This window comes from Scardinius erythrophthalmus (assembly GCF_964197995.2).
Source record: "Scardinius erythrophthalmus genome assembly, contig: HAP1_SCAFFOLD_482, whole genome shotgun sequence".
NCBI classification, from domain to species: domain Eukaryota; kingdom Metazoa; phylum Chordata; class Actinopteri; order Cypriniformes; family Leuciscidae; genus Scardinius; species Scardinius erythrophthalmus.
Genome location: NW_028296134.1, coordinates 3725 through 26330, shown reverse-complemented (window position 1 = coordinate 26330; position 22606 = coordinate 3725). Strand labels below are relative to the sequence as shown.

Here is a 22606-nt window from a genome sequence, read left to right as displayed (position 1 = left end):
ATAGACCCGCCCTGAGTGAGCTGGACACAGTCCACCAGTGTTTAGACGCTGGAACAGCTGTAGACAAGAATGTCTCCTAAGCGATTGAGGTGTTTTGTTATTGGATGTAAGAATGAGCACCGTAAGAATAAGAAATAGCAGTCTTCATTTACTCCGGTTGTTATTCGAGGATGGATCAGTACCAACTGTTCGTGATCAAGCTTACAGGCTCCGGAGTGACATGCCTAACGTGACTGATCACGGAAGAAATGAAGTGAGAGCGTGCACTTTATGACAGCTCATCGAGTCTTTTACGGATATAAAGTTTACCTGTTTATTAAGCACCCACTGAAAAGATGTGTATATTTGTTAACTCTTATTTGTAACGAGTGTTTTGTGTACTTCGCTGTGTGTATGTTCCATGATAATGAAAGGGAGAGAGAGTTTATGGATAAGACTTTATTGCACACTTCTTTTACTGTGTTTATTCAGCTCTTACAGTTATTCTCTGGAGTAAAATTGACGCTTCATCTTTTGTGTGATGTACAATAAACTTCATTGAACTCATCAGTATACTTTTGGACATCAGGCTTGTATTAATAGTGGATAAAAGCAGATGACAAATAAGTTATATCCGTAATTAAACTAAACTATACCTCTATATACCAGCGTATATTCTCTGGCTCCGTGGGCATTTTTGTCCGACTCGACTCTGGGTCTAAATGAACACCTACTGAGAGTTTCTGTTTTGATACTATCAGATGAGATTGTCCTGGCTATGAGCGCGAGCACATGGGCTGCCAGCAGCAGCTCATTTGCATTTAAAGGGATACACACTAAAACGGTGCGTTTTTCTGAGCCCCAAAAAATGTCAATTTAAACATGCTGTAAAAAATTATCTGTTGGGTTTTTTGAGCTAAAACTTCACATACTCTTCACATACTCTAGACTTCATCAGGAGCTGATTTGATATGCAATGTTGCAATGATGGGAAAATACTTAATGGGTAAATCCAGTGATCAAATGCTGTGTGGGTCTCAGTTTTCAGTGATAGGCTCATGCCTGGCTGGTCTGTGTTTGTAATTCCACAAACCTGAAAGACTCTCTGAATGAATGTATAAGCAGTAGACTTTTATAGAAAGAAAAAAATAAAATCTAAAAACAAGTAGAATCAATGAATTATGAATAATTCACTGCCACTGTGAGAAAAACATGTAATGTAATCAATGTAAAAGTAACTAGTCTGGTTACAAGTATTTTAAAATGTAATATAATCTAATTACAAGTACTTAATTTTTGGACTCTAATTATGTAATCCAGATTACATGCAATCATTTACTCCCCAGCACTGTATAGGCTACACATATTTATATATTTTTTTTTCTGACCAGCAAAGCCTTCTTGCCCAATCTTAAAATTGAACTTTTTCCACAGCGAGTTGAGAATAAATTTTGACACTAATGTAAAAATCCAATCTCAGCCAACTGCCAGTGGATATTAGTCGCTGATGGAGTTTTGTATCACCTGTTTAATGAAAGAACCTGTTTTGACTGGACTGTTGATCTATATTTAGCTAGATGTCACGCACAGATTTGGATGTGTTCCATCAATTTCACTTTGCAGTGGTATGTTAATATAGAATTTGAATAGCTTCCTTGGCAAATGGAACAGACTCGATAAGGCCAATTTTATTATGCACAAGATAAATTGTATGTGCAGGTAAAATAACGGTGGGACTGGGGGGGGGGGGTGGTTTGTCCTCTGCCCTCCTCAACGTGGGTGTGCTTGACATACTAACAGCTTTACAATTGGAGTTTTATTGTATCAATACATCCCTATCAATAAATAAACAAATATCATTTGCAGCACATTAATTAGTTTTCCCAAATTAACCATTGATTATGTCAAATAGATTATGATAATTAAGCAAATTAATTAAATCGGAGTACACATTTAGATAATACTTTTTACATACTGGGATAATTTAAAGAAAATATCATGCTGTTTATGATTCAAAATGTTCTTTATATAAAGATAAAGTTTTTTAGGGATAAAAATGTTGATTTATTTATTTAGTTTGGCTATATAGCTCTGTATCTCGCAAAATAGTCTCAAAAACCAACAGATCTATCTATCTGTATACTGTGTATATATATATATATATATATATATATATATATATATATATATATATATATATATATATATATATTATATATATATATATATATATATATATATATATATATATATATATATATATATATATATATATATATAATATACAAATTTTCTTCTAGAATGATAATTTTTATAAAGCTTGTATATTTAAGTTAAGTAATTTCACTTAAATGACAATAAATTGGTAATTTGCATTGCCATTTAAGTGAAATTATTGAACTTAAATATACAAGCTTGATAAAAATGATCATTCTAGAAGAAAATTTCAGATGGCACTTAGAGGCTTTTGCATCTGAACTCTTCATATATATATATATACAGTGCAATGCATAAGTGAATACACCCATGCTAAAGTTGACTAAAAAGAGGAATAAAAAATCATATTTTGGAAATTTAACTTAATGTCTTAATTTAAAAAATTAGGAAAAATCCAACCTTTAAGGACACCAATTTTCTTTGTGAATGAATAATGTATCGTAAATAAATAAATGTTCTTCCTTAAAATACAGGGTGCATAAGTGAGTACACCCCTATGTTAAATTCCCATTGAGGCAGGCAGATTTTTATTTTTAAGTATTTTTTTTTTATTTTTTTTTAGTATACTATGCATCCTGATAAAATTCCCTTGGCCTTTGGAATTAAAATAGCCCCACATCATCACATAGCCTTCACCATACCTAGAGATTGGCATGATTTTATTTCAGTTAGCCTAAAAGCTAGTTTGATTTGCATTGAGAGATGATCTTATGGAAAGTACCCCATGCCAATCTCTAGGTATGGTGAAGGCTATGTGATTATGTGGGGCTATTTTAATTCCAAAGGCCAAGGGAACTTTATCAGGATGCATAGTATCCTAAAAAAAAAAATAAAAAAACAAAAAAATACTTAAAAATAAAAATCTGCCTGCCTCTATGGGAATTTAACATAGGGGTGTACTCACTTATGCACCATGTATTTTAAGGAAGAACATTTATTTATTTACGATACATTATTCATTCACAAAGAAAATTGGTGTCCTTTAAGGTTGGATTTTTCCTAATTTTTTAAATTAAGGCATTAAGTTCAATTTTCAAAATATGATTTTTTATTCCTCTTTTTAGTCAACTTTAGCATGGGTGTATTCACTTATGCATTGCACTGTATATTTATATATATATATATATATATATATATATATATATATATATATATATATATATATATATATATATATATATATATATATACTGTGTGTGTATATATATATATATATATATATATATATATATATATATATATATATATATATATATATATATATATATACTGTGTGTGTATATATATATATATATATATATATATATATATATATATATACTGTGTATATATATATATATATATATATATATATATATATATATATATATATATATATATATATATATTTAAGTACCATTTAAGTGAAATTATTGAACTTAAAATTAGTGAAATTATTGAAATTATTGAACTTTGCCATTTAAGTGAAATTATTGAACTTAAATATACAAGCTTGATAAAAATGATCATTCTAGAAGAAAATTTCAGATGGCACTTAGAGGCTTTTGCATCTGAACTCTTCATATATATATATATATATATATATATATATATATATTATATTATATTATATATATATATATACTTCATATATATATATATATATATATATATATATATATATATATATATATATATATATATATTATATTATATTATATTATATTATATATATATATATATATATATATATATATATATATATATATATATATATATATATATATATATATATATATACATAACATATATATATATATGTTTCATTGACTGGTGCAAACACAAAAGAGAAGGGAACAGAACAGACATATCTGATTTAAGAAAAGTTGAGAGGTAGTTTAGAGAGAACATGCTGATACCCTTTTGTCCGTAACCGGACCATACTCAATAGGAAATGGTTCATTGCAAAGTGCAAACTGTTTAAAAATGGGGTTTGCCGCAATGGTGCAGGAGGTCTGTGCTAGTGTTCGTTCACAGTAACAGATGTGATGTTCTTGGCCCATTTGAGATCTTTTGGGTAGTAGTCAAGCCCAGTAATTTGCATGATGTGTTGTGTCCATGTTTACAACCGAGCCGAGGCGAGGTGGAAGGAACATTTCCTGATGTCTTGTGCCAGCCTCACAGTGTCAGGATAATATTCATTTCCAAGTTGTTTCCATGGCACCTGGACACCAGTTGTTCAGCATCCCTCTGTGCCTCTGTGCATGGACACACTACACTTGGAGGTGATTTATGGCAGTTATGCTCCGGTTTGGTTATTTGCTGTTTCCATAGATTTACAAAGTTTGTTGTCGTCTTTTTTCTAGCTTGCCTCAACAGAGCATAAAAACCCAGCCGAAGACTGCAACAGTGCTTTTTAAATGAAACAACTCAAGCATCAGATTCATCTGTTGGTTTGATTGCTAATTAATATGTAAAGGATTATACATTTGTGTAAATGGAGAACCTGTGCAATGCTCACAGGGCTGCATTTATTGAAGCATTTGATGCATTTCTAAGTTTTCAGTACGTGCAATTTCCGAGATATGAAAAGCGTGATGGGAATAGCTCCAACAAAAATAAAAATGATCTCATTATAAACAAAGCCTCATATGTTACAAAACCTGTATGTCGTTATTTTTCCAGTGGAAGACAGCTTTTTTCCATGAAAGTTCATAGTGACCAGGTTTGTAAAGCACCATAAGTCATAAATTGAACGTCAATAATGTTTAGTCACAAGACATGCACAAACCACTAACGTCTGATGCCATTGACGCACAGCTTTAGTCATGATTAAATATAGAATGGAGGGTCTCCTGAACTGTAAATTAATGAAATTAGCAAGTGCAGAGAAATATATTTATAACTTAAAGCTCTAAGTACATTTTTGAGTAGCTTTGAGCCATGCTACTGTCCATACATGGTTACTAGGAACTGTCATTGTATGGAGAAGAGCTGTGTTCCACAGTGGGGAAAATATAACCGAATTTAGATGCTGGAACATGAGAGTAAATAATGACTGGATTTTCATTTTGAGGTGAGCTATTTCTTGAAGTAACACTCAAAATTGCTTTCTCTTTTATTATAAAAAAAAAAAAAAAAAAACACAAAAAAAACACAAAAAAACAGTAAAAGCAAATGCATCAGCAAATGTTCCGTCTCCACATCCACTTCCCTTTTGGTCTCGTCATCCATTGTTTCCCATTGGTATGCGGCAGTTTGTCTGCCCAAATAGGTCAGCCACTTTAATTTCCCCTCACTCTCCCATGTCGGTCCAATCGCAGTGTCATCGCTCTTTAGAGGAGAGAGTGAGCTCGCTGTCCCAGCGTCCTCAGAAAACACACCCATTTTTTTGCAGACATTACTGCATTGACAATGTCAGTGTCAGTACTTGCAAACCATTACAGTATTCTTGATGGTATTTTAATGGTACAGTTCTACTACAGTGTATGTGAGTTTTGGTATAGTGTGTTATTTAGAAATGTGTTGTCCTCGTTAACCGTTAAATCCGAGTGTATCTTTCAGCCCTTGGTTTCACTGAGTGTTGCCTGTGGCCGAGGGTAGATGTCATCAGATTCAGGATAACTTTCATCATGTATTTTGACCCTTATCCAGAATGCCCTCCAGCTGGTGGGTCTATGGTGGTGGCCAAGTCACTGCCTGTCTCCTAGCCTGCAGCTGAGCTCTCCTCGTAAGTTCTCGTGCCAGTGCAAGAATTTTTTTTAAATGTATTTTTGTTTTTCTTAACCTCTGTCTCAAGTCCACAGCTGACAGAGTTCATTTTATTCACTCTGAACTGACTTGGTTGCAGCCTTCCTTTCTTGCATTTTTTTTCTGTCTATAGTGTTGCAACATATGCTTGAATTTATGAATCCAAGAAGCATTTGTTGTCCATATCTATTGATAAAGTACATTAAATAAACATTGTGCTATTATGTGTTCTGTGAACTTAAATATACTAATTCAAAATCAATTATACCTTATCCTATAAAAAAAAAAAAAAAAACAGCACTTACTGTTATTAACAGTCATTATTATTTTTAAATAAATGTTTTAAAGAATCATATGCATTTTTAAATGTCTATATAGCCACAGAAATTCTATTTTGGAAATCTAGTATATTTGCTATTTTTATTGTTTATTGACTTGCAAATGGTATTTGGCACAGCACAATTTTTTATCTCTTAAAGGTATAGCGGAGGATCTTTCCGAATTTTAGATAAGACCCGCCCTCTCCACTTTTTGAAAAGTTTGATTGATTCACCAGAATGATTGACAATTAGGAGGACCAATAGTATAGGTCCACGGTTGTCAAACTGGGGTACGCGTACCCCCAGGGGTACGTGGACTGATTTCAGGGGGTACGCGAAATAGGGCTGTGCCGGTAATCTTGACAAACGCACCACCGCGGTTGTAAAGCGCCACCGCGGTGGCTGAGTATTAGACTACTGGCGATGGTTTGCCAAATATATGAATGCTGTTTTACATTAATATTATGACACACAAAGCTTTGTTTACAAAAGAAATAATAGGTTAGCAATTAAATGTTATATCGCAGCCATGGAAAAGTTTGAATTCATGACTAATGAGAGAGTTGTGCGTGAGCCCATAAACTTAAGCTTTTTCGGCTTTGAATTCTGGTTTGTGATCTGGTCACCCGATTATTAGTGAATTTAAAAATATATGGTTATTCCTTATAGAAAGCTTGAATTGTCTACTTTTAAACAAAACAATTCAAAACGAAAATAAACCGACTAGCATATCCGTATGAAGTGTGCATTTCTCTCTATAGGCGCGTTCACTGCGAAGATAACGAGTCAGCAACTTAATCTTTGCAGCCCGACACTGACACAAAAAAATAAACACTTTATTAATAAACTATTCAAATGTCTCATTCCTATATTTGACACATTCATAATCATTACTTTTGCCGGCTCTTTGTGACAGCTGTTATGTGCGTTATTGGCAGCGTCACCCTCTGGTTACATGAACTCGTCACCACCGCATCAGCACCAGAACATGGAGATTTAATTTTAGAGAAAGATCGCACAACAGACATTAGAACATTAGATAGTCTATAATTAAATAAACTAATCGAATATTCAAAAATCGTGACTCATCCCTGCATGGAATCTCTTGTTTCTTTTCCCATATCTTCACTCGCGTCTCACCCATTTCCAAAGGGGATTAGGCATAAAGTGATTTTAGTTTGGCTTTCTCTGGCAGCGCGCAAACATAGCCTAAATGCCTTGCCCCTGTGGAAGATAAAGTTCGTTTTTCATACCTTTTACAAGTAGAAAACATGAAGATATCAGAAAATAGATCGGTGGTCTCTTTCCTGCTCGTGTCCCACATCCCTCTCAAAGAGCAGAGCGGTAGGTTGTATCACGCGTCTTTGTGTGGAAAATTTAACGAAAGTTTTTATTTATTTATTATTTTTTTTAAATAGATTCAACTTTATTATATTATGTAAGTTACCAGTATTTACTGATATTTATTTCAATGCTTTGCAGGCTTTAGTGTGTTGTTTCTTTTCTTTTCTTTTCTTTTTCTTTTTTTTTTTTTTTAAACAACGTCCCCCGACCACCGCAACACCGCCGGTATTTGGGTCCATTACTACCGCGGTGGTAAAAAACTGCCACCGTCACAGCCCTATATCATATGTTGACTTTTGATGAGATTTATCATATGTTTATGATTCTATTCACTGTTCTCGACAAAATTGATAAAAATAAATATAATAATAATAATAATAAAAAAACTTGTTGTTAACAATTGGTGGTGTTGGGGGTACTCCGGAAGATCTATAATGTCTCAGGGGGTACATGCCTGTTAAAAGTTTGGGAACCACTGGTATAGGTGATCCACCCGGAAGTAAAAAATCCTCCGCTATACCTTTAAATACTCTAGAATACTTAAAAGGGACCTGTTTTGCAAAATTCACTTTTGCATGGTGTTTGAACATAAATGTGTTGGCAGTGTGTGTACACAACCACCCTTTAATGGTAAAAATCCACCCACTCCTCTTTTTTTAATCCCCATAAATCATAAGCAGTGTCTCAGAGCAAGCAATTTGCAGGTTCTAGATTTTGGGATGTCACAAATGCTTAGGCCCCGCCCACAACTGCCGACAGACTCTGTCCTATTAGCATAGACCCCACCCTCAGTGAGCTATACACAGTCTGACATGTGTATCTCCTTACCAGAGCATTTAACAGCAGCATTCAAGTAAGAAATGTATTCTTATGAAAGCTACTAAGTTATTCAAACAAGAGCAGTGAGCGATTTTCTGTTTTCCTTTTGTTTTTTGACTCATATTAAGAGCATGTATAGCAGTGGGTACTGTATATTATGCTGATTTCACTTTAATACACCGATCTAATATACACATGCAATTTATGTACTTGCTGTTTCAACCCAGTCTCACGGCAGTTCGTGACATAGTCACGAAATTTAATCTATTGATTCGTGTTCGTGGACACGATTTTCCCTATTTTTTCGTGTCACTCAGCACGACTTTCAATCTAATGTATTTCAATGGGACGTATTTTTCGTGCCTGCACCACGTTTTTCTTTCGAGAGCACAGTATTGTTTTTTCTCAATTGTAATTCATTTTGCTAAGAGCTACATTACTCAATATTTAATCAAGAGATTTTAATCGTCGTTTTTATTGCTTTATATTCGGTTGGCTACTCAACATTAATCTATTTATTCGTGTCCAAGGGCACAAATATCCTTCTTTTTTTCGTGTCACCCAGCACGACATTCAATGTATTTCAATGGGACGTATTTTTCGTGCTTGCACGTCTTTCTTTCGGGAACACACAATTGTTTTTTCTCAAATGTTGGGCTATTCCTTTTGCAAACTTAAAGGGCTACATTACTCAACATTTAATCAGGAGATTTTAATCCTCGTTGTATTGTATTCGGTAGGCTACTCAACACGAATTTATTCGTGTCCATAGGCACGAATTTCCTTCCTTTTTTCGTGTCACTCAGCACGACTTTCAATCTAATGTATTTCAATTGGACGTATTTTTCGTGCTTGCACCACGTTTTTCTTTCGAGAGCACAGTATTGTTTTTTCTCAATTGTTATTATTTTGCAGACTTTAAGGGCTACATTACACAACATTTAATCAGGTGGTTTTAATCATCTCTGTATTGTATTCGGTAGGTTACTCAAAAACAAATTGATTCGTGTCTATGGGCACGAATTTCCTTCTTTTTTTCGTGTCACTCAGCACGACTTTCAATCTAATGTATTTCAATGGGGCGTATGCACCACGTCTTTCTTTCGAGAGCACACTATTGTTTTTTTCTCAAATGTTTGGCTATTCCTTTTGCAAACTTTAAGGGCTACATTACTCAACATTTAATCAGGAGATTTTAATCCTCGTTGTATTGTATTCGGTACGCTACTCAGCACAAATTGATTCGTGTCCATAGGCACGAATTTCCTTCCTTTTTTCGTGTCACTCAGCACGACTTTCAATCTAATGTATTTCAATGGGACATATTTTTCGTGCTTGCACCACGTTTTTCTTTCGAGAGCACAGTAGGCTATAGTTTTTTCTCAATTGTTATTAATTTTGCAGACTTTAAGGGCTACATTACACAACATTTAATCAGGTGATTTTAATTCTCGTTTTTATTACTTTATATTCGGTATAGGCTACTCAACATGAATCTATTGATTCGTGTCCCTAGGCACGAATTTCCTTCTTTTTTTCGTGTCACTCAGCACGACTTTCAATCTAATGTATTTCAAAGGGACGTATTTTTCGTGCCTGCACCACGTCTTTCTTTGCAACATGGTCTCACCCCTATTCGTCACATAGGCTCAGCATAGGCTATGCCGTTTGGTCATTTCCCCCTCACGTCCAAAGCCGACGTTGAGGGTACCCCCTATTCGTCACTTGACAACGGAGAGGGTCGTCCGATAGATTTGAGTGCAAATCACTCATCTTTGAATTTTGAACTTTTATTATTTTCCTAAACCTAACTCTTTTTCCTCTCTTTTTATATAATTTTGGGCTACATTAAAATTACATAATTACAAGACGGTATATTTTCTATTTGCTTAAAACATTCCTTCATTTAGGTGGGATATTTTATAATTTTCGATCACATATTGTGGTAATTTCCCCCTCACGTCCATAAGCCGACGTTGAGGGTAGCTAGCTGAAACCCTTTTCTAAATCGGTAATATCACGATTTTTCCTCTTTTTTATATTATTGTGGACTACATTAAAACGACATAATTGCAGGACTGCATATTTGCTGTAGGCTTAAAACATGCCTTAATTTATTGTGGGATATTTTATAATTGTCGATGTTATTTCAAATTGCAATGGCTTATAGTGAGCCTACTTTTCTTTTTTTTCTGCGCCCCAAAAAAGAAAAAAGAAAAAAAGAATAGCCTACTTTTATAGAACTTTCATCTCAATACTGTTTATGCAGTTGTAATAAATTAATTATATAGCCTACTGCAGAAATGTTTATATTACTTTATATGGACATATCCTTTCGCAAAGAGATGGATGTATTCTGGGAAGTGATATGTGTTTAAATGTAATGGCTACATACTCGTTTTTCCTTCACTTGGACATTTATGCTGACCCCTTTAAAATTGAGCACGGATATAAAATATTAAGACTGTACTTTTAATTATGATTGATATTTTGGCGCAATTTTGTGCAACACGTCACTGTGTGCGACCATCGCAGAAACCATTGCCCAGCGCGATTCCACCACGGTAAGTCGCTTACAACAGTCTAATAAGCAAGATGAATTCATAAGCATTATTTACACGTCCAAAATGAAGAAAATTACGAGTTAAAAAAAAAAAAAACATGTTCTAAGCCTAGATATATAGCTGTAGATGTATATATACAAAATAAAATTATGAGTAACGTTAGCCTATTTCCACATAAAAAAAACATGTTGTGATATATATATCATGTCCACATGATGTAGTCCACATATATTTTGGACGTGTAACTGCTTATTGAGAATTTATTGGGGGAATAGTAATTGGGGACATTTAGATGATGTGATTTTCTCTCGATCATCGTGGTTCACACTCAACGTCACTGTAATGTGTTAGTAATAACAATATTATCACTTGGTCTAACGTTATACTGCACATAACGCTGCCTTTATGGCGAACCCCAGGCACATGTTACGCGCCTTTAAAAAAAAATGTTAACTTACGCGACTTTTAACAGTAGCACAGGAAATAGAAACAACGTGAATCTGTATTTATTTATCCTAAGCATTTACAAGAAAATGGGAATCACTCACTATTAGGGTACACTTTTTAAATCTTATATCAACAACACTACATAATTAACATTTTCTGTTGTTCTCCATGCAGATCCTGTCAAACATATCACCTGTCGAACCTATCCGAACCTGATTTTCAAAACCCAAAGGCACTTTTAAGAGCCAACCTCTATCTCTTCATTATTTTCTATATCTTACATCCTCTCTTTCATCCTCAATCTTTATCTATCTCACAGTCTTTATCTATTGCTCTTTCTTTCCTCCCTGTCTGTCTTTGTCTAGCACTACTTGTCTGTCTTACCCATCTTTGTCAGTCTGTCTGTTTGTATCTGACTGTCTGTCTGTCTGTCTGTATCTGACTGTCTGTCTGTATCTGACTGTCTGTCTGTATCTGACTGCATTGCAATGGCCACCAAGCATAAACTTGATTCAAAGGATCCCCACTACCAAGAGGGGAGACGCATGGCTCTGGAGCTGAAACATGAACACATTCTAGCTGAAGCCAAGGTTAGAGTTTTTGTACACCTCAATCATTTTATAAAAACAAACATAAATTAAAGTAAAACGTGATGAGGAATATGTAAGAATGATGAGTGCAGAAGATTTTATACAGGTATATTGCATGATGCATCCTGCCATGTTCTGTGACGTGTTAATAAGGGAATATAATAATAATAATAGTAGTATATGCAGTTCCATCCCTCTGAGTTACAGAGACTTGGAGAATCTATTCCAAGGCTCATTTAAGCTGTTCAACACCTTACTAACACACTATGTTGTGTTTTCCTTTCACAAGTTACCTGCCTTTTGGTTACCGTACTTTTATCAACATCAGTCTTACAAGAAATATTCACTCCAATACACAGAGAGCAGCTGATGAGAGGAAACGTGTACGAGACCCTCCACACACCTCTAAAAGGGACTCTGTAGGACGTGGTAAGCCGAGGGGGAGGCGAGGAGGGCGACGCCATGCCTCCGCTACAGGTTATATCTGAATTATTTGACATTTGTAGGAGGAATTTACAATGATAATGTTGGACCAACTCAAATTAGAACACTGTAATTGTTTATTGAGAGTTTAAGATATTCAAATAACTAAAAAAACATTAGTGACACTATTGTAGAAGACACTACCAAGTACTTAACAAAAATATGTCTGATTTCATAAATTGTTTAGTATATAGTTTGAAAAGAAGAACAAGAATAGAGTGTGATAGCCTAACTTGTTCTTATTCTTCTATGTGCTGTTTTACAGCCACATACCCCACGGTTGAGGGCTCCCTGTCATCCAGTGTGGAGGTTCCACTTACTGCAATCTCAACAAAACTAAATCCTCAAGGGGAATTTGGTAATTCACAGTGATTAATTTAAGCTTGCACAGTATAAAAAAAGTGTTCATTCTAATACTGATCAGTTGACTTTTAATTGTTCCTTATCTAAATTATCCCTTACCGCTTTATTTTTGGATTTTCTTTACAGAAAAAAATATGGAGAGGCTCTCTGATATTTTGGCGTCATGTCCTTCTGCTGCTCAGCCTCAAAGTAGCTCTGCATCATCATGGTCTTTTCGGCAGCAGAAAGCCTCTGAGCGCTGGAAAGAAGCAAGACCATACCACCTAAAATGCCTTATTTCAATAGAGGCTGTTGGTCATCCCCTGTGTTGCCTTTGCAACGAGCCTGCTGTTATTAGGTTGGTTTTCATTAATATCAAACTTCAATTACCCAGGGTAGGTTTGCAGAGTGCCCTGCTTTATAGGCTAAGATGCATGTCTTTTGGGATGGGAGAAGACTTAGATACCCAGATGAAAAACACATTAATGAGAAAAGTACATCTAGGACCTTCTTGCTGTGAGGTGACAGTGCTAAACACTGAGGCACTATGCAATCCTATACAATAAAATCAAACCTAGTAAAAGGTAAATAGCTTAAATAGAGTGTACAGTACTTTATATGAGTTATTCATATAACATATAATAATGTATTATATTATAATATTAATTTTATATATATAATTTTCTCCTTAGGTGCAGGGAGTGTCTTCCTGAGGAGTGGTTCTGTGGGGACTGTGATGTATTGCATCACAAAAAACATCCACTCCACAACAGGGAATGCATGATTCGTGGTTTTTTTGAAGCCATTCCTCCGACCACATGCATCATTAAAGGGGAGGATGGATATTGCACCCATGAGCAAGGTACGTTCTCACGAAAGCTTTAATTTTGCTGTTCAATGTGTGTCTGCAGACAGTTACAGATAATCTAAATGATTGGTTTTCCTTCTTTTTGCCAGCTTGCATTTTGCCAACTGTGAAGGTGCCAGACTGCTCCTGTGGAGGCACAAACTTCACTGTGTTACCAGGCAAACCAGTGATTTTAATTACCATCAATGGTAAAAAAAATAAAATAAAAATATATATATATATATATATTGTAGATGTGATGTTTTTCACACTATTGTGCTGTGGCATTGTGCTTACAATTGCAGAAGTGACAGAAATATGGAATAGCACATGGTAATGTTATTAACTGAAACAAAGACAGATGTTTTTTTTTTTTTTTTTGTCCTAGCATCTTTCCAGCATGATGTCCAATCAACACAGCAGTGTGGAATTTAGTGAATTTGAAAATATAAATGTGGGATTATAGGAACTTGCGCAATGTCTCTTAACCATTCACAATGTGCATAATGAACTAAGTGTTGTAAAATTAAGTATGTGGTAAATGTGTATTATATTTTTAATTATTTTTTTTTGTTCCAAGGGCGTTTTGACTTGCATCAGCCATTGTATGAATGTCAAACATGCCAGCAGCAGTGGACCCCTGACTTTAAAGACCTCCTAAGAAGTGGATATTGGCCAGCCTCCGTCACCAATTCCACACTTTATACACTGGACCTCTTGAGCTCCTTTCAGGAACTCAAGATCATCTCTCCGGGATTCTCCAGACAAGCCTTCGCAAAGCTGCTGGAACATCGCACTAAGTGTGGAGGAAGAGTAAGTGTAAATGTTATTACCATTTTATAAAAAAAATTCCATAAGCAGACAATATCAAAATACTATTTCATTCTATATATTTTCCAGTCTGGATCTATCAACGGCGATGCACTGCAGCGTAGCTTCTTAGAGCTTTCGTATGCATCATTTGAGGAAGACCAGCTCTGCTGTAGTGCTCCTTTCACCTGCCCAGCCTGCACACCAGAAATGTTGGCTGTTTCAGCAGATGGAAACAGAAAGCTATATCGCTTTCGCCGAAACGGAAGGTGATCTTTCTTCCAGTCTTTTTATTGATTTATTTTCTTACTTCATATATTTCATGAATGGATTTTCTATTTTTCTTTCTTCCTCAGCTCTGATGATCCTGGCTTTTTTGAGGGGCTCTTTGTGGCTGAAGACAGCGCGGTGTCTAGATTTGTCGACACCATACAGAAAGCAGTGAAAAATGCAAGTTGACAAAATAGTTGTTACAATAATAAACGTAACCCCCACTTCAATTACTCCTGCATATCAATTACAAAATCAAAATGCCATATATTGAATGACACCATTGCTTTTATTTGATTTGTCGTGTTTGTTTTGTGTTTCATAGACACAGGGAAGAGGCACATGTGGGGACTCCCAGTGGACAGCAGCGAGGGAAACTTCAAGGAGGGCTTCAAAATTGGATGAAGAGGGGATGGAGGTTGCTGTGTGTCGCCATGGGTTCCTTTTGAAAGCCCTTAATATGTACAGGGGGGAGATATTTGCCTACCCTCTGTACCTTCAGAAGGAGCTCATGCCAGCCAAGGCACAATTCTTCGCAATGGACGTGGCATGCAAATACTGGCCATACCTGGAGAAAGTTGCTAGTGTCCTTCCTGCTCTTCAGGAACTGACCACTATGAAACCCTTTCTCAGTGTAATGCATGCTCGAGCCCATGCTACTAAGTGTGAGGTGTGTATAATATTTTGGCATCTTATGTACATTTGTAATATTTACAAGCACATTAATAATATTAAATATAAGTTAAGCTACACTATGTTATCTTGTGTTTTTGCATAACCATTTCTTGCATGGAATGTAATGCCCTTTGATGCAAATTGTGGTTTGTGATATTGGGCTATATAAATAAAATTAAATTGAATTTCTTCCACCCTTTACTAACAGATTAATTGGAGTGGCAGGAACCAGGAAGGAGCAGGGACTACCGCTGGTGAGGAGGTGGAGCAAGTGAACAGCTACCTCTCACGTTGTGCCCTGACGACCAAATATATGTCCAAAGCAGGTGACCGGAGTTTGCAATATTCTTGTAAAAAATTTTTAGATTGATCATCATAACCTCATTATTTGCTTTCAACAGCACGGGTGGACATGCTTACGTTGCATGCAATGGGGTGGAACGAGAAAAAAAATATCTCTTTACATCAGGCACTTTCCACAAGATATGTGAAGGTAAGTCTCATATTAATTGTTTTGTGTGTCCTTTTGTTGTGTTTACTTGGCCTGTTGTTAATCAAGTTTTAATCCTTATTATTGTATAACACTGTTCATCAGACTTGTCAGAGACTCCATGATGAGACTGCAAGGCTAGCTGACCTAAAAACAGAGCTAGATTGCACAGATGAAGTGGTGTCACAGTGGCTATCTGATGTAAAGGAATGGGCAGCTGGTGGTAAGCATGACCAGATAAAAGAAACAACAAACATCCCTTTCTACAATCTAAATTTTATGTTTGATATTAAAGAGCAGCAAAAAATAGTAGGTTGATCATCATCTAATGTGATGCCACATTTATGATGTCAGGTTTATTAGTATATTCCAGTTTCCTGCAGGAAGTGCACATACAAAGTTTAAATAAGTTTGATTAAAAGGTTTTACATGAAATTCAAGCAGAGAAACGGTTCTGTGTTGTTTTAACAGTGAATTTGCTTTCGTTATATCTTCTACAGAGACACCTGATACATCTCGTGCCAGTCAAGGCACCACACACAGAGGACTTCAGCAGTCAATTGAGGGGCTCTACCTTAGTGTGAGGCACCGGAAGCGAACCCTCTACCGTCAGAATGGTATAACTATATAATATAATATAATAGGTTGATAAGTTCAGGCTACTGTATGCATCCTACTCCACCAACATGGAATTAGCAAATAAGTGTAGTAGCACAGTTCAGCTCAATCGTTGAATTCTGTTCTTTAAATGACCAGTCTGTAGGATTTAGTGGTAGGAATTAGTGGCATCTATCAGTGAGGTTTGACGATTGCAACCAGCTTCCCTCACCTCTATCTTTCCAAGCTACGGTAGCCGACGAGAAAATGTGAGAGGTACTATCTAGTGTTTGTTTGTCCGTTGTGGGCTACTGTAGGAACATGGAGGTGCAACATAGAGGCCTCCGTGGAAGGGGAACGTATTTAGATAAAAAACTGCCAATTCTAAATTAATTAATGCACAATTATTATTTTCAGGCAATCATGAAAATCATGCAAATAGATTCCCCCCTAAATGTTACACCTTGGACAATTTGTTTCCCATGTCAGTCTACATTATAATTTTCACATACTGTATTTCATTATGTTTTCAATAACTGCAGCTTTGCTTTTCAATTTTTTGGTGCTATAATTTTTTTATTGTTGAAGAGTTCTGTCAAAAACCTCTGCCTCTGTACTTCATGTCTTTCTAGACAGCAGCAAGTTTCGCCATCGCCTTCGAAGGAAGCTGGCAGAAGACAAAAAACTCCTTCTTCAGGAGATACAGAAATACAATGATCTTGTACTAGAATCGGCAACAAACATTGACGTAGCTGTGGTGGAGCATTCCCTAACTGGAGAGAGTACTGTGTCTCAAATATGGCCGTGGGAGGTTCATGGCAGTGGTATGTCTGTTTGTAGATGCTTCACAGGAATTTATTTACAGTTCTGCTTTATAGAGTATACTGAACTAAGGCATGCATGTTACATATTGAGTGTTGTAATATTAATTTAGTTTAATGGTGTATTTTCAGTTTTCTTATGTATCGATTTGATTAAAAAAAAGTCAATGTTTGCAGTGATTATGCAAGATTGTCTCATGGATACATGTAACTGTTATTGATTCTTAGCAAATATTTCGATCAAGAAACGAGTGCACGACCAAGTGATGTTAACAAGGCGACTGCATGAGGAAACAAGCGTTTTGGTGTTGGAGATGGCACAACACTGCACGTGGTTGCAGAGCCTGGCAATGGTTCTCAAGAACAAGTTGGCTGAGGAGGGTAAGTTTAATTAAAACCCTGTCCATCTAATGTGTTTAAAAAAAACATACAAAAAAACACATCAGTCACAGAACTTGGATGGAGTAGAACGGTTATGGCTCTCTTTGCCGTGGTCCTTTGGGATATACATAAAATGGGGATTACAATTGTTACTGTAGCTATGGTAACAAGTCAGTAAGGTTGTAAAGATTGATGCTTGAAAGATGTGCAGATATGTTGTATTATGGCTGTTACTTGAAAGCGTAAATGAACAAAAGAATTTTGACCATTGTAATTTGTGTCCTGATATGTTACATGGGGTTAGCATAACATCAAGATTAATCTTATTATTATTTCCTCCAGTCAACATAGAAAACCTTGATGGTCAGGAACTAACACAATGTGTTACTTCAGCATAACTGTAGTGAAGAAGAAAACTGTTAACTTAAAACAGCTATCAGACATGGGCACAAAACGCTTATATGCTGCTTTGGGCCTCCCTCCATAAAGTCATCTCAGTGAGCCGTCATGTTGCCTCAAGTCGTTTTATACAGAAGCTAGCCTGGTCCCATGTCAGCGATACACATAAAAATGGCAACCATCCTGCTATGTAGATTTTAATAGGTTAGTTCTTTGGCCTTATTGAATAATCTTAACATAGTTTGTCTTTAATGTAATCTCTTTTGTATTTTGAGACGTAGACAAGGGAAATGAGGGACTTTGCTGTCTCTTAAGAAGAAGACTGTCAGAGGTGTCAGAAAGGTTCCAAGTGGTCCTCCAACAGTATAAGACTGCCTTAGGTCCTGAGGCCTCTGTCCTTCTACATGTTGAAGAGGAAGATCAAAGTGGCCTCAGTAGTCCAGACACCAGTGAGGATGAAGAGGAAAACACAATTTAGGTCATTTATTTATTTATTAATATGTATGTTTGTTAGTTTTTGGAATAACCCCCTAATACTGTTATTCTTAGTAATTTATTTGTGTATTTTATTTATGCTAAAACAGCTGAAATTCAGCCTCTTATTATTGTTTTCTGTATTTCCCCAGATGGAAGCTGAACGAAGGACTGTGTTGAAGGAAATGGACTTGCCCTATATCTGTGTATTATTAGTATGCTGATTTACCTCATCAAAATCTGTGTGCATTATATCTTGTTGAAAATTCAAACTGTAGGTGCGTCCCAATTCGCATACTATCCATCCTAAATAGCATTCGAAAATAGAATTAGTACGTCCCAAATCGTTGAAATGAGTGTTCCAAATATACCCGGATGGTCTACTATTTCCGGTCAGAATCCGAAGTGCAGATCGATGCACACTATAACGGCTAATATTGCCCACAACCCATCGCGCGTTGGACGAGGATTCGGTTAGAACTACAAACACGAGTGAAAAGTGTTAAAAAACTACAGACATGGAGGACGCGTGAATCCAGCGGTTATGTAGAGAGGTTTAGATAAAGGGGTTAGAGTGATTAATTATCAGTATCTAACCTGACGAAAATGTATTTATTCAGTGTTGTCTACATTATATTGCATCTGCAGATGCATTGTGGACTTTTGTAAAGATACGTTTTAGCCATTAACTTTTACATCATTATATTCAAATTGCAAACACATGAGGAGAGTCTCCGCATGAAAGACCCACGACTGGCAGATCAACGTGCAACTACATTTCTCTCCGAAACGGTAGAAAATAAAATTAGATTGAATGGAGAATTTTAACAAGATGATTGACAGGGCAGTTAACGGTGACATGATGCACGCGACAGATCTGTCCATTAAGATGACAAAGTAGTATGTCCCAAAGCTAGTATGTCCTAAATTTAGTAAGCACATTGCACAGTTCAATGAAGATGCACAAACCTACCAGTATAGGTGCACCAATCTTAGCCAAAAATGTCAACTTAGCATGTATGATATTACCAGATGTAATTACTGGGCTCACATGATATTTGGGTAGTGTATTCATACTCTTTTAAGAGAGACTCCCCTTGATTGTGGTGACCCTGTGACCTTTCCTTTTGCACCAACATCAGGCCAAACTTTTGACTTGCATACAACAAATGTTATGAACCAATTTTTGTATTTTGCTGAGCAATGAATCATGTCATTTTTGTTGACCTCATGACATTCCCTGTAGCACAACCATTAGACCAGAATGTAAAATTTGACATTGTATTTGATATTGTCTAATTGTGCAGATTGCCATGAAATCTTGTAAGCACATGATGACTTTGGTGACCTCATGACCATTCCTTTATCATCACATTTAGGCCATGATGTAAAAACTCATTCTTGATTACTTGCATTTCTCCACATTTACTTATTCTGCGGTGCAGCAGCAGTGTCTGTGTCTGTCTATGTCATTTTTTTTTTCAGAGGCTGCCTATGGATCGCTATTTGATTGAGTGTATTATACTGTAGGATATAACTGTTGTGTAATTTTATATTACTGCACAGATGCATTATAGTATGTAACAGAAAAATACACTGTTTTTTTGTTATGATTATTCTTTATTGTATATTATTACAGATGACTTGATTCTCTTTTCTGCTGGAGCTTTTCAAGTGAACTTAACCTCACAGTCCAGTGTTTTTTAAATACAGCCTTATGGCTTGTTTGACAAATATGCATTTGGTGTATTTTCAGTAGTATTGTTGTAAAAGACAAGAAATAAAGTATTTCCAAAGATGAGCATTTTATGTTTTTTTCTTTTTCATCCATTATTATTGAAAAATAAGATTTTATATTTTTATGGTTGATAAAAGTCAATAGCTGGAGAAAAAAAACATCACGTATTTATATGTGGAATTTTTTTTAATTTAACATCACACTGCATTATTAATTCATTACTTTAATGCATGTCTTTTTACTTATTTTCAAACCAACCTGGCTTGTAATTAAACAAGATCGATCTAGTATAATAAGTAATGTGTATCTAAGGTGTGTTAAGGCATGTTACAGTTTTACTCGATTGCTGAAACACTAACCCTAACCCTAAAATTTCAAAACCATAACACCATTCATCAAAAAGCACACCCTTTTCCCCAAACTATAAACACTATTCCCCAGTTTTGACACATGAGTAAGATTTCTTGAACTTTCACTGCAAAACTTTACACACATATCCCTTCATTTATCATTGCCGTACACAATGTTGTAATTTAGAAAGCACTAGCATTCAGCACAGCTTCAGCTCAATTAGCACACAATCACCCAGGAGGAAACACAAAGAGTCAAAACTGGTCACACAGCAATCGAGAACCTTCAATATATCGATGAAAGGGATAAGATGAGAGGGGGAGGAGAAGGGGGAGGGCAAAAAGACAAGCAGTCTCAGATGAGATTTGTGCCTTTTTAGTTGACCATGTTCTTGTCCATGGTAGGCTATGACTAAGGAGGCTGGGCGACGAGTACAGCCAAACTTGAGAGTCACTTCACCGTCGCTTCCATTACAGTTTTTCTCAATTGTTTACACACAAATACTGGTACTTGAGACACAATGAGCACAACATGTAACGCATTCACGAACCCCCTGAACCAATTCTGCGAAACTACAAGGACAATTCCTGCTTTACACTCAAATTGCAGTTCTAAAACCATTTTCAAAACACTACACACAATTCTCTGCTTATGGCACAATTTTCATGCAGAAAATCTCTTGTTTTCACAAGGAACACACTGCCATTCAAATATGCACACTGACTCTTCATATGGGCAAACACCCGTCACACAGTTTTACAATTAACAATCAGAGCTTTAGCATAAAAGAGCAACAGGTCAGCTCTTCAATGGGGCAATGGATGCCAACATTTTTTACTGTAAATGTACACAGGCAATTCTTCTGTTGTTTTGTATGTAGACAACTCTATGTACAACTTTTTAATTGGTTGGGATGTACACTGTGTACATTGTTTTTGTGGGAACAATAAAATGTATTTGTTACCGTGTATTTGTGTGTTCTGAGTATAAAAACAATATTCTCAGATATTTTACAACATTTATGTATGTACTGTCTGTAGTAAGTGTAACACTGAACAAGAAAATACCTAAGTCATTATGATGGATGGAGAAGAAGTGTTTTCCATTCATCATAGTGTTTTACACTGAACACATCAGTGTTCAACTGGTTCTTATAAATGTCTATTCATATGATGGTTTGTGTGTGTCATTTGAAAACAAAATACCATTTTGAGAAGAAATAACATTGTTTTGAATGTAAAGTTTCATTTTGCAGGAGAATTGAGGGGTTTTGCCCATTGTGTGTGTGTTTTTTGATTTGTGTGTAGAGTTCTGAGAATATGAGGCATGCTTTCAGAAAATGTGTGTAAACAATCAAGAAAAACTGTATCAGAAACTTCAGGGAGGAAAAAAGGTACAGTAGGGGTCAGACTGCTCTCTACTGTAACTTTTGAGTGCTGTACTCTGTGCTGTGACTACACATACTGTACATGTATGGTGGCTGTTGCACTATACTACTTTAATGAAAAGAAATGCATCAAATTGCCTCACATACAGATATATGCTTCCATTTTATAAAAAGGATGCATTATCAGTGCTTCTAATTTTGTAGGACACGATGGATTGGAAGAAGTCTGCCTGCACATTTCATTTCATGCGTCCCAGGGGATTTTACCCCCAATGACTGGTTAGGACCAAAGATGGGATGCTGGAGCAGAATCATCTTTATTGGTGTTATTTGGTGTATTGTTTTGTATTAAGGAATGAAAAAAAAAAAATTTTTGTTGTGTTTGAATTTTTGAATTTTTGAATTTTTGTTGTGTTCATCATGTGAAAACGTTTTTGAAGGAGAGAACCACAACCAACATCGCTTGCGTATTACCGCATTAGTTTTTGTAGTATTGGTTTGCATGTAGCCTATCTCACCAGTGTGTATTGTA

At 35.8% G+C, this 22606-nt stretch overlaps 1 protein-coding gene across 2 annotated transcripts; it reads left to right on the top strand.

Annotated features, from left to right (window-relative positions):
- The first annotated feature begins 9502 nt into the window (after positions 1 to 9502).
- Positions 9503 to 20399, top strand: LOC308686599 (uncharacterized protein). 2 transcript variants are annotated; one of them, XM_081395034.1, is made up of 18 exons: positions 9503 to 12009; positions 12369 to 12486; positions 12758 to 12850; positions 12982 to 13192; positions 13527 to 13696; positions 13792 to 13890; positions 14262 to 14494; positions 14582 to 14760; positions 14848 to 14941; positions 15087 to 15431; positions 15645 to 15762; positions 15838 to 15929; positions 16032 to 16149; positions 16427 to 16543; positions 17156 to 17347; positions 17573 to 17725; positions 18406 to 18602; positions 18751 to 20399. In XM_081395034.1, the coding sequence occupies exons 1-17, from the start codon at positions 11908 to 11910 to the stop codon at positions 18600 to 18602; spliced, it is 2631 nt and encodes an 876-aa protein (XP_081251160.1). In that variant the 5' UTR covers positions 9503 to 11907; the 3' UTR covers positions 18751 to 20399. The 2 variants fall into 2 exon arrangements, with proteins under 2 accessions (XP_081251160.1, XP_081251159.1); XM_081395033.1 differs by having other exon boundaries at positions 18400 to 18602.
- Positions 20400 to 22606: the final 2207 nt, after the last annotated feature.

Bases quoted from the DNA above. Each gene is read 5' to 3' on its own strand.
- LOC308686599 (XM_081395033.1), top strand. From the start codon at position 11,908: ATGGCCACCAAGCATAAACTTGATTCAAAGGATCCCCACTACCAAGAG. The intron at 12,010-12,368 runs GTTAGAGTTTTT...TCCAATACACAG, and splicing joins ACATTCTAGCTGAAGCCAAG to AGAGCAGCTGATGAGAGGAA. The intron at 13,891-14,261 runs GTAAAAAAAATA...TTTTGTTCCAAG, and splicing joins GATTTTAATTACCATCAATG to GGCGTTTTGACTTGCATCAG.